The sequence below is a fragment of the Geotrypetes seraphini genome, chromosome 5, assembly GCF_902459505.1.
Source record: "Geotrypetes seraphini chromosome 5, aGeoSer1.1, whole genome shotgun sequence".
NCBI classification, from domain to species: domain Eukaryota; kingdom Metazoa; phylum Chordata; class Amphibia; order Gymnophiona; family Dermophiidae; genus Geotrypetes; species Geotrypetes seraphini.
In genome coordinates, this window is record NC_047088.1 from 233,859,290 (window position 1) to 233,872,401 (window position 13,112).

Here is a 13,112-nt window from a genome sequence, read left to right on the forward strand (position 1 = left end):
CACTTAGCGGTGCCTAAAGTGGGCTTAGGTGTCGATAGGTATCCTAACTTTAAGCGCACCCTATTTATGCCAGGGTTTTCTTAGCTTACATGAGTGCGCATAAGTTAGGCGTCTACATGAAAAATACGCCCACAATTTGCCCCCTAACCATGCCTACTTTCTGACCGGCATCTTGAACTAGGCGTCTACCAAGTTAGGTACCTACCTTCCAATTAAGTCCAATTTACATCAGTTACAAGGTACTAATTGTTAATTTATCAGTGCCGATCAAGCCTTTTAATTAATTAAAGTCAATTCTCGGTTTGCGAAGCACGATGTGCTTGAGTGTTTTGCTCGTCTTGCAAAACACTCGCAAACCGCGTTACTCGCAAACCGAGGTTTGACTGTATTCTAAAAGCCTGCCTATGATAACATCCCCCTTTAAATGAATTTACAATTTACATTACAAGGTAATTTATATTGTTGCTCAATTCTTTTCACTGGCTCTCTCGTGAGTCTTATTGACGTGTCCGTATTTCCTAGATTCAAAATATCAAAGCTAGTTTAAACTATTCTTTCTATGCGGAGTCCACTTACCTGAAATAATAAGGATAAGAAGTATCCCATTTGATGCCAATAAGCTCTTGAAGAATTTAAGAGTTGAAGATGCATCTTTTACATAATACATCATCTGATGATAAATAAATAAATAAAAATATATATATATATACTGTATAATTTGCATGGTGTATTTAAGTTGCTGATCTATTTTATGAAAGGCTAGTATAGTGCCCACAATTTTACTTTGTCACTGCAACTAAAAAAAAAAAAAGTGCTAAGGCATAATTAAGGTTTTTAAGAGGCTACACATTCTGCAACTTGCTCTCCTTATAGGCAATTAAGACAATGCGTGTTATATCACAGTGTGGACTCCTTTTGCTAAGCTGCATTAAGTACTAAGGTGTGCCTAATGCAGCAAAAATGGGTTAACACGGCTAAGCTAAATCCTTCATGTTAGTTTTGCCATCTTTGCATGCTGTATGCTAATTATGGCTTTTTTTATATTTTATATTTTTTAGTGGGGCATGTCGGAGTGGAAAATGGCAGGGATATGTTAATCAGCTACCATGTATACACTGATGCCACACTAAGGGCTCCTTTTACTAAGGTATGCTAGTGGTTTTAGCGCACGCAACAGATTAGCGCGCGCTATAGAAACAGAAATAGACGACAGATAAGGGCCACGGCCCATCTAGTCTGCCCACCCCAATGACCCTCCCCTACCTTTCTCTGTGAATAGATCCCACGTGTCTATCCCATTTGGCCTTAAAATCAGGCACGCTGCTGGCCTCAATAACCTGAAGTGGAAGACTATTCCAGCAATCAACCACCCTTTCAGTGAAAAAGAATTTCCTGGTGTCCCCGTGCAGTTTCCCGCCCCTGATTTTCCACGGATGCCCCCTTGTTGAAGCGGGACTCTTGAAAAAGAAGATATCTTCTTCCACCTCGATGTGGCCCGTGAGGTACTTGAATGTCTCGATCATGTCACCCCTCTCTCTGCGTTCCTCGAGTGAGTACAGCTGCAACTTATCCAGCTGTTCCTCGTATGGGAGATCCTTGAGTCCCGAGACCATCCGGGTGGCCATTCTCTGGACCGACTCCAGTCTCAGCCGAAAAACTACTGCCTGCTTAAAAGGAGGCGGTAGCGGCTAGCACGTGCAGCAATTTAGCGTGCGCTATTCCGCGTGTTAAGGCCCTAGCGCACCTTTGTAAAAGGAGCCCTAACTGGTTAGAGTGTCTAACCTAAATAGGAAGCAGTAAGCGCGCCCGTGATAACGATTTTTTAACGGGCTTGCACTAATGCAAACATTAGTGCACGCAAAGAAATTCAAGTAATGCAAAAGTGCCCCTTATGACAGCTATGTTAAAAATAGGCACAGCGTCAGGGAAAGTCCCGGGTAGCCGCTTGTTAAACCCATTTCTTAGCAAAGCTTAGTAAAAGGACATCACAATCTATGGATAGTTGTCCTGAACCTTTTTATGGTCTTTAGTCAGGTAGCTAATTTTTGATAGAGAGACATCTTTAGCTGCGTTTCTGGTCTTTCTCCTTTGTGCTGACCTTCATCCTTGTAAAGCACAGTATCTTTCTCTACTGATTTTTCTCTTTGCATGATGTGCTCGATTGACACGGTTCCTCATAGGAGCCTCTTGAACAAACTTGACGGGCTGAAGTTAGGACCCAAAGTGGCGGAGGAAGATATCTTCTTTTTCAAGGGTCCCACGACAACAAGAGGGCATCCGTTGAAAATCAGGGGCGGGAAACTACGAGGTGACACCAGGAAATTCTTTTTCACCGAAAGAGTGGTTGATCGCTGGAATAGTCTTCCACTACAGGTGATTGAGGCCAGCAGCGTGCCTGATTTTAAGGCCAAATGGGATCGGCACATGGGATCTATTCACAGGGCAAAGGTAGGGGAGGGACATTAAGGTGGGTAGACTAGATGGGCCGTGGGCCCTTATCTGCCGTCTATTTCTATGTTTCTATGTTTAACTGGATTAGAAACTGGTTGACGGACAGACTTGCATACTTTAGCATTTTACAATGATATTCAGCCCTTAAACGGCCAGGTTAAGCACATAAATGGGGCCGCATAAAAGTCTATCCTATCTTTATGTGCTTACAGTTAACCTATGGCGCTTAAATGGTGAATATTGGCTTAAGCAGCTATGGGTTAGCCAGTTCAAAAATAACCTGATATTCAAAGCTGAAGCCCAATAGGGCCCAACGTTGAATATCCAGGAATAACCCCCTTGGCCAGCCGAATATCAGAACCATTGTGTGTCCTAAAGAGCAGGTGTAAACGCATTTGCGTATTTTCTGAAGAATAATTCTCAGACATCTTTCCTTTGAAGGCTGGTATATTTGGTGTACAGGCTAGGTGGCCTGTTACAGAATTACCCTTTCAATGATCTGGAATTTAGGAAGATGAATTTCAGAATCACAACTGCATAGCTAATGCCAGAGTAGTAAGATTGTTACCTGGATTAAGTGAATAAAATCAAATGTTTTGGATTCCTGGGTTTCATTCATGTCTTTTTCATATTCACTTGAGGTCTTCATATGCCAGGTGAAGTTTATATTCTTGAGATCTGATGTCTTTGCAACAAGATCTGGAAACGCAGTACTTAAACTTTAGTTGCTGATTTCAAACTACTTTATTTGCTTTTAATGTGAATACAGATTATGGGGCAAAGCTATCATTGTGGGCTACAGTTAGGACATGTTATTATATTTTAACTCCTAACTAGTAACTAGACCTCAATGCGTAAAATGATATCTGTGGTAAAATAACACGTCTTAACAAAAACCCACATTGATAACTTCACTTCTAAATGAGTGCTCAAAGCTATTATATTATTAAATAACTAGTTTTTTTAGCCCGTTACATTAACGGGTGCTAGCAGCCCTTCTTCTTTACTTTTTTCTCCTCCCTATCCAGCAACCCCCCCCTTCTCTGCTCCCACTGTCTAGCAGTAGGTCTTTTCCCTTCCTTTTACCTCCCCTTGTCTAGCAGCACCCCTTCCCTGCTCCCTCTATTCAGCAGCAGCCTTTCTCCATTGGTTTTACCTCCCCCCTGTCCAGCAGCACCTCTTCCCTACTCCCCCTGTCCAGCAGTAGCACTTCTCCCTTCCTTTTACCTTCCCCCTGTCCAGCAGCACCATTTGTTCCAAATTCCAGCGGTCTCTCCCTATCATCCAGATCATCGGGCCCTCTCCTCCTCTTCCCATTGCCAGGGTTCCTGCAGCATCGCTATCTCCAACCCTCACACTCTCTCCCTGTCCTCCTGCTCCAGGGTGCTCGATTCCCTCCCCCCCCCTGAAATGGACAGGGGCAGATGATGGAGAAGAGGGAGTCCGGGACATCAGGGTGAAGAGGAGGAGAGAGGGATAATGAGTTAGAGTTGATTGCGCAACTGCATGCGGCGGTCCTTCACTTCCTGTTCGTTTCCGTGGGCAGCGTTTTTTTTCATGTAGGCCAGCATTGTTTATTTTTTTCATTGAGACCAGCTTCTAACCGCCGCATGTGCCACAAACAGCCGCATGCGGCGCAAATGGAATACGGCCACGGAAGCACAAATCACGGAGGCAGGGATCACATGCACTTAGGGTTTTATTTTAGAGGATAATAGTCTATAAAGGCAGCTCTCTAAACAGTGACTGTAAACAGTGACATCAAGGGCCTGAATCTACAAACGGTACCTAAACTGATAGGTGCTGTTGAAAGCGGCAACTACTGCATGTCAAGCAAAGTTAGGCATCTCTAACTTAGGCACCGGTACATTAGGCCAGCTTTTCCTTGGCCCAAATTACTGGAGCCTAACTTTTTCAATGCCCAAACTCCACCCTTAACTCCACCTACATTTTGGGTAGGTGCCTCGGTATAGATACCTAAAATGGCTCTTACCGAGTTAGACGCATTTCTGAAATTTTATTATTTTTTTAAATTAGTTTTTAATGTTGTGGTCAAATTAACAGCACTGATTAGATCAATTAAAATATTAAGTTAGACATCTAGAGTTGCTAGATGTGCCAATCTAGGCACCTAATGGCAGACATTTTTTTATTTTTTAGAAAGAGGCCCCAAAGGCCAAGTTCTATATATGTCACCTAAAACATCAACACCAAAAAGAATGGGACTTATTGTGATTCTATAAACTGTCTCTTGAGTTAGGCACAGTTTATAGAATCATACATAGCGCCCGTAAGCGTAACTAACATTTAGGTGACTAAATTTGCGGACGATACAAAGTTATTCAGAGTAGTGAGGACACAGAAGGATTTGCAAAGACCTACAAAGAGACATAAATACGCTTTAGGAATGGGCCGCGAAATGTCAAATGAGGTTCAACATGGATAAGTGCAAGGTGATGCATGTCGGTAACAAAAATCATATGCACGAATACAGGATGTCCGGTGCTATACTCGGAGAGAGCCCCCAGGAAAAAGACTTGGGAGTACTTGTAGACAAGTCAATGAAACCATCCGCGCAAAGTACGGCGGCGACGAAAAGGGCAAACAGAATGCTAGGAATGATTAAGAAGAGGATCACAAACAGATCTGAAAAGGTTATCATGCCATTATACTGGGCCATTGGTATGTCACCAGTTGGAATACTGCGTCCAACACTGGTCGCCATACATGAAAAAGGACATAGTACTACTCGAAAGGGTCCAGAGAAGAGTGACAAAAATGGTTAATAGACTGGGGATACTGCCCTACAATAAGAGGCTAGAGAAATTGGGCTTCTTCTCCCTTGAAAAGAGAAGACTGAGAGGGGACATGATCAAAACATTCAAGATATTGAAAGGAATTGACTTAGTAGAGAAAGCGAGATTGTTCATCCTCTCCATAGTGAAGACAATGAGAGGGCACTCACTAAAGTTAGAAGGGAAAACATTCCGTACAAACGTAAGGAAGTTCTTCTTCACCCAGAGAGTGGTAGAAATCTGGAACGCTCTTCCGGAGGCTGTTATAGGGGAAGCCACCCTTCAGGAATTCAAGACAAGGTTGGATAAGTTCCTACTGGAACAGAACATACGCAAGTAAAGCTAGACCAAATATGGCACTGGTCTTTGACCTAAAGGCCGCCGTGTGACCTGGTCTGACCCAGAAGTGGCAAATCTTATGTTTTTATGAAAACCTTTCACTTTCGGTTGCAGTATTCACACTGTGCATTAGCCCGGAAGAAGTTTTGTTTTCGACTCACAAATTTTAATTGGTTCTCCATATGACTCTCTTTCTGTGATACATAGGATATTTTGGATCCCTGAGGAAGGAGTGTTTCTCCGAAACACAGACTGTGTTGGGTCCGTACTCCATGTATATGAGAGCCACTTCTTTGGATTACAATTTTGTATAGATTTTTTAATAAACATTCCTGCACCTTTTAATGAAAACCAGGCCTAAATACCTGCACCTAAATATTCAGATCAGTCATGTTCTATAACAGTGTATCTAAATTTTAGGAATGCCCACAACCTGCCCATGCTGCTTCCTTAGCCACACCCCCTTTAGAAATGGCACGCTAGAAGTGTACCACCTTACAGAATGCACTTACGACCCCCCTCCCCCCCAATTTACTAAGCCATGGTAGATGTTTCTACTACAGGCCGGAGCGCTAAATGCTCCTGACGCTCATAGAATACCTATGAGTGTTAGAGCTGCACCAGAGCACGTAGCACTCTGGGCCACAGTAGAAACCTCTACCACAGCTTAGTAAAAGAGGGCCTTAGAAATTTGTGCGTGCAAATTCTAATTAGTGCCAATTATTATTTGTTAATTGGCAGTTATTGGCACTGATTAGCTTGTTAAACAATTAAGTTGTACGCGCAAATTGGCAATGAGCACAGATTTATGCGTGCAACTTTGGTCACACTATAAGAATCAGGTCTCAATATAGCACGCACAGTATATTTATAGAATACTCGCACTTACACACATTATTGATACCAGTAATTGACAGTAACATGATGCAGTTAAGTGCTAGGCACTATTCTAGAAACAGTACAAGTAAATCACATATTTATTTAGTCATTCAATTTTTTAGCCCATCCTCCCAAAGGAGCTCAGAACTGGTCACAAATCAGATACTTAATCATATTCCCTATCTGTCCCAGCAGGCTCACATTCTATCTAATTTGGGGCAGTGGAGGATTAAGTGACTTACCCAGTAAGTCACAAGGAGCAGTTTGAGGTTTGAACCCACAACCACAGGGTGCTGAGGCGGTAACTCTAACCACTACGCCACACACTCCTCAGTATAGGGTGCCCAAATCTGGGTGCCAGAAAAAAATCGGCACAGAGTGCTGTTCTAGGAAGAGTGCTTGGAGTTGGGCCGAACATCCCAATAAAGTTAATTAGGCAACCCTGTCCAGTTCTCTCTACTAGGACAGAGCCAAGTGAATACTGGCATCAGGTTATTTTTAATTTTCCTCATTTGTAATAGTGGTAGAAAGAAGCCTGTTACTTAGGTAAAGCATTGCAAGTATTGATGAATTCTGCTGCAAGAATGACTCATATTATAACAAGTGCTATATGTTTTCAAGATTTGTTGGAGATATACGATCCAAGAAAGATACTAAGATCTGAAAATATGATGAGATTCGATGTTCTCTGTTGCGGGTGTGAATTTGTGGGACAAATTGTCAGGACAGTTGAGCTAGTGTAGACCGAGAGATATTTTTAAAAAACTTTTGAAAACTCAATTATTTGTCGCTACGTTTATGTGAAAAGGCTTTGTGGGACTGTTAGCTTTATAGGAGCAGTGATATTGATAAAGATCAGCGGAACCATTGTTTTGATGATGGCATTACATGGATAAGAATAACTTGGTCAGCAATGTGGATAGTAGTAGGTTGTTTTTTAAATAGATATAAGATGTGTTGTTTTTAAATAATTATATATGTCGATTGTAAACTACTTATTTCTTATAAGCAGTATAAAAAATTTTTTAATAAATAATAAATATCAAGTCAAATATAATGTAATGAATCAAATGGAGAAGAGAGTACAATAATGGAGTACCAAGGGTCAGGATTCTAGGCCTATGATAAGATTTGTGTAAATAAATAAGGCCACCCAAGCCCAGGTTCAGAATGAAAGGAAAAAATGCTTATTTATATCAACATGTCTGGCTTACCTTCCAGGCTTAGTGCAAGACTGCAGCTAAATCCTATATAATAAAACCCTAAGCGCCACATGCGCATTTAAGGTTTTGTGTTCCCTGCTGCTGTGGTGTGTGATCCATGGGCAGATTCTATTTTAGAACGCGGCGGCAGGGAACACTCTGGTGCTTCCCCCCCTCCCGCCCTTACTCACTGCAAAACAAACCGCTGTCGCCATTGCCGTTCCTTCTGCTCCCCTCTTTGGAGTGTGCAGTGCAGGCCGTGCACATGGACCCGGAGGCGCACCGAGAGTGTAACGGGATTCCTGGGCAGCTGAGCACAATCTCCGGGCGGCCGCAGCCTCAGCAACCGCCGGTCTTCCTCCCAGCTTGCGTCCAGAGCCTTTCCGGCACCACGAATTTCGTGTCCAGTCCGCCCCCAGCAACAGGTTGAGTGCCACTTCAGCCTCGAGGCCCAAAAAGTGCAGGTCCAGGGCGCTGCCGCCGCCCAGCAACAAGGGGACGCAAAGGCAGGCGAGGAGGAACAGCGGCGGCCTCTCTTCCATGCTTCCCGGAAGCAGCCTGTATTTTGCTGGCTCTGCCGGTTATTTGCCGACCTGCATACCGGCGGGGAGCGGACAATGTAAGGATGACGCCCGACCCGCAGAAAGGGAGGGGGAGAAGAGGGTATGAAATTGAGGGAAGAGCAAGGGAGAGGGCCGATCTTTTACAGCTATGCTAAATTACAGGGGCCAGAACTGGGAGGTGAGAGATAATGCATCTTAACAGGTAGGGAGAGACCTTGATCAAAGGGAAGAGGATGAAATGGGGCAGATGAACTGGAGGGGGAGAGGGAAAGGGGGCTGCTTTGGGGGGAGGGGTGTGCTGGGAAGCAGGCAGCTTTGCTGGGGGGGGGGAGACAGAAGGGGGCCACTGAGAGACAGTCAGGGAGGAACTGGAGGGGGAGAGGGAAAGGGGGCTGCTTTCTAGCACCCGTTAATGTAACGGGCTTAAACACTAGTACTTTATACATACATATTTAGCATAATGCTGAGGTCATCTGGGCCTTCCTGTTCACTTCTAAACCTGAGTTTCTAAGTTCTTTCCCTGATCCCAAACTTGCCTTGAGCTCCTCAGCTATGGTCTTTTAAGGTGAAATGAACTTAAACAAGCTCATAGATCCCTTCTATATACACCTTCATAAAATAAAATCCATAGGGCTACAAGTTCATAAACAGGAGTAGCTCACCTTTGAACTTGAGAATGTGCTCTTGGGTAGGTTCGATAACATCATAGTTGAGAAGAACACCCGGAAGGTGAGTCTGTATTTGTGAGATCATTTGCAGATCAATTTCACCTAGCACAAAAAGGAAATATTTTCAGCGTAGTCTAACTTTCAGGTTAACTCATCTCACTGCACTTGGGAAGGGCAATTTTCAAAGATCTTTTTCCAAGTAGGATGGTCAGACTTAACATGATTTCCTAAAAGAACGATTTATTGGATGAATGTAGAACAGCAATCGATGTTCCAACAAGTGTCCATGAAAATGATTTGCACGGAGGTTCACCATAATCCCGACCGACCAGTCGCTATCAGAGCAACTTTGGCACATGTGCAGGGCAAATGTGGGGAAGCCTGAACAGATGAGTGACAAGGGAAGACCCATTCTGTAACTCAGCTGTTGGGGCTTTTTTCTTGTTTTAATGGCACAGATGTGTTACAAAATATATGTCCCATTAAAAAAAGCCCCCTCCCCCGATGACAGTCCTCCCCCCTCCTGCCAACACCATGACACCGCTGACACAATGAATGGCAGGAGAGATGGCTGACTCCCTCCTAGCGCTGGCCCTCCCAAACCCCAGAAACCTCCCCAAACTGACACCCCCAACTGAAGATTGGCAGGTGGGATGCCCACTCCCTCTTGCCATGGTGAACTCTCCCCCCCCCCACCGCACCTAAAGCCCCACCAGGCACCCATGACATGCCATTTTTTTTATGGGCACATCTATGCCCATAGAAAAAAAAAAGAAAAAAAACTAGGCAGACCTGTCGGTAACTGTGTTACAGACAGATCTAGACTTGTCGGCTTTTCTGATCTGATTCTGGCATGCAAAGTTAGGACATTAGTCAGATGGCTGGTTTTAATATTAATGCCCTCATTTGCATGCTGGAATCAGAAAATGAGCGATCGTATGGAAAACCACATGTTGAGTCGATTTGTATGTCGGGTTGGCAAATAAGATCGGTCACTACACTAATCAAACTGGTTTAGTGATGATCGTTAGATGATCAGAGACTTTAGTGCATCTAGCCCTCAAGTTATTTAGTTAGTGCATGCGAAATAAGATGATCTAGCCAGATAACATTGCTAATTCCCGCTTTCCACCCATGACATGCCCCAGCAAATATATTTCTAAAAAATCGGTAACATGCAGTTTAGAATGTGAAAATAGGCTAAATTTCACAGAACTCTTTAAAGCTTTCTGCGGTAGCCTGTTAGTGTGTACTAATCACACATTAGTGACTGAATTCTTTGTGGCTAAAAAATCGGTACCAAAAAAAGCCTTGGCACTATTCAATAAATGGTGCCTAAAGTTAGGCATGGTTTATAGAATAGCACCTACGCCTAGAAGCCATGTCTAGCTTTAGGCGTGGCCATTTGCATCAACATAAAATTTCCATAGTTGTCATAGATAGTAGAACAAAGATGAGACCACTTGCAAGATATGGTCGGTAAGTGATAAGTTAGAGTCGAGAAGTACCCCTAGGCTGTGGACTTGGTCTTTGGTGGTTATGGTAGTTGATTCCCAGAGGAGAGAAGGGCAGTTGCAGGTGCAATGTTCTTTGTGGATCCAAAGGAGTTCAGTTTGTAAGGCGTTTAGTTGGAGCTTGTTTGCCTCTGAGCATGCACAGATGCAACACGATAATGTTACATGTTGCATCCGCGCATGCTTGGAGGCCCTCCAGATACAGCCCCAAGTTTAGGGAAGAAGATATAAGGTTCATGTGGGGGTGGGGGGCAGTATAGGGTGGGATCATGTGTCCTCTTTTTATAACAAGGAAATCTGATCGTGTCGGGGGTGCCGCGGTTGGCTGGGGCAAGAGGGCTTGAGCTCCCTCTTGCCCCGATCGTGTCAGGTGTCGGGACCGCCAAGAGGAAGCAGCAGGACACCAGTAGGAGCTTCTACATGATGGGGGGGGTCGGGAGGCTGTGGGGGTGCGAGCGGTCCTTCAGGGTGGGGGTGCGGGTGGGAGTGCGTGCAAGCGGTCCTTCGGGGTGGGGGTGCGGGTGCGTGCGAGCGGTCCTTCGGGGTGGGGGTGCGAGCGGTCCTGCGGTGGGGGGGTGAATCGGACGTCGGGGGGGGAACTATGTAAAAAAAATTTTGTACAACGCGCACACGCGTATAACGTGCAAGGGTATGCGCGGTACGTAAAAACCACGTATAACGCGCGCGTTATATGCAAGAAAATACGGTAATAGTGAAACAGCACCCCCCACTGGCAGGACTGTAGGTACAGGACACCCTCTCTGCAAAAAGCAGTGTCTCTCAAACTGTATGCTATGGCACAGTGGTGTGCCCCAAAGAGATTCCAGGTGTGCCATGAGAGATTCCAGAATTTTACTTTATTTTTAAAAATTCCCTTCATAAGTATACACTAGTAAAGATGACATGTATGTCATGTACACAATGTTATGAGTGTCTGTATGCATAAGGATATACAACCACCCAGACAAGCATCATTCTTCGATGTGATTGGTCCTTCAAAACTAACTGCAAGTTATGATAACCTCATAGCAACGCATGCAGCAAAACTCGAACCCTCCATCACTAGATTGTTAACCTCAACATCTGACTTCAAAGCATTCTGTAAAGAAATCAAAACGCTGCTCTTCAAAAAGTATTTACATTCTACCTAATCTCCCTCTCCTCTTCCACCAACCAGGTTTGCTCACTCCCTGGCACCATACCATCAATCAACAAAAAATACATATTAAAAAAAAAAAAATATATAATAATAATTAAATAAAAATAAAAAAAATACCTGGAACCTAATTCACCCTACCGAAACCGATTACCTACCAACGTATGGAAACAGAATATTTGATATGCATAGTAATATAACCTGATTTATCTTCCATTGTTATTATGTCTACACACTCACTCTGTCATTAAGTCTATACCCTCAATCTGCATTCTCCAATGTCATGTACCCTCCTGGAAATGTCCAGCTCTCTTCCTATGTAATCCGCTTTGAACCGCAAGGCACAAGCGGAATAAAAATCACTAATGTAATGTAATGTAATGTAATGTAAGTAATTTTATTCTTATTTTATATGCAGTACTTATCTTAACTTCAGTAACAAAGCAATTGAGATTTTGTTACCGTTTGGATCTTATCTTTGCGAACTTGGATTTTCAGCTCTGATGTAAATAAAAGACAAATTTAAAAAAAGAGAGAACAACTGCAGATGGTGGATGATGAAATGTGTGTTTGCTTGTCAGCTATCGAGCTGCATTTTGAGTTAATTTGCACTCAAAAACAAACACATCCATTGCATTGATTAGAAATTCTATTCTATCTACTTTAGTTTCACTGTTGTTCCAATTACCCATGCATAGTTTAAAGAACTTTAAATAACTCTCACATTTAATTTTTGTTGTTTTTGCAATTTTAATTATAGTGTGCCACGAAAAACATTTGCTCCATTTAATGTGCCAGAGCTAAAAAAGTTTGAGAGTCACTGACTTAGAGGGAACAGAGTCCTTAATATGAACTTTAAACTACCTTGATCTGTGAAGGAGTTTATAGGCCATCAACACTACTTCCACACTGAACTTTACTGAAATTCTAATATGTAATACTGAAATTTTAAGGCAATTTTTTTCACTTCCAACCAGGTTTGGCTGAACCTCCCCCCCCCCCTTAAACATCTAAAATCATCTTACAGGCTTGAATTTTAGCTGAATACAAATACATTTTGTATGTTTTTATTAAACAGATATTGGGTTTTTTCTCGTCTTTGCCCAGCACTTCTTTTAACCTAAATAACTAAGTAATTACTTAATCTATGGTTTTCAGTTTGCTCTTTTGCATACAAATAACGGTCTGGAAGCACTGTGAAGTGAAAGATGTGGCAGCTTGTATTATCAGCAATTTGGCATTTGGGCTCTTGCAATTATTTAAACTCACTATAATTGCATTTTAAAGGCTACCACAACGTTCACTATTAAGGCTGTAATTGAATATGCTCAGAAAATGGATAGTCATCCTACAATAAAGGCTTTTTGGGTTTTTTTCTTATTTAAAGGTGTAACAACATCGGGAAAATATACAGGAATCTTTATGGATCTTGCTTTTACTTGTTTGGGATCTTGCCAGGTACTTGTGACCTAGATTGGCCACTGTTGGAAACTGGATACTGGGTTGATGGACCTTTGACCTCTCCCAGAATGGCAGCTCATGTTC

General features: G+C 43.0%; 1 protein-coding gene and 1 long non-coding RNA gene across 5 annotated transcripts in view; one reads left to right on the forward strand and one right to left on the reverse strand.

Moving 5' to 3' along the window:
- LOC117361328 overlaps window positions 1-13,112 on the forward strand; it is a 117,473-nt gene that overhangs the window by 64,006 nt on the left and 40,355 nt on the right. The gene's annotated exons all lie outside the window — the stretch shown is intronic.
- HNMT (histamine N-methyltransferase) overlaps window positions 1-13,112 on the reverse strand; it is a 41,107-nt gene that overhangs the window by 5,857 nt on the left and 22,138 nt on the right. For all 4 annotated transcript variants that reach the window (XM_033946505.1, XM_033946504.1, XM_033946507.1 and 1 more), the window contains exons 4-6: window positions 8,892-8,999; window positions 3,020-3,150; window positions 577-670 (exon numbers count right to left, since the gene is read on the reverse strand). In XM_033946505.1, the coding sequence (XP_033802396.1) occupies window positions 577-670; window positions 3,020-3,150; window positions 8,892-8,999 (333 nt within the window). The remainder of the gene's footprint in view (window positions 1-576; window positions 671-3,019; window positions 3,151-8,891; window positions 9,000-13,112) is intronic.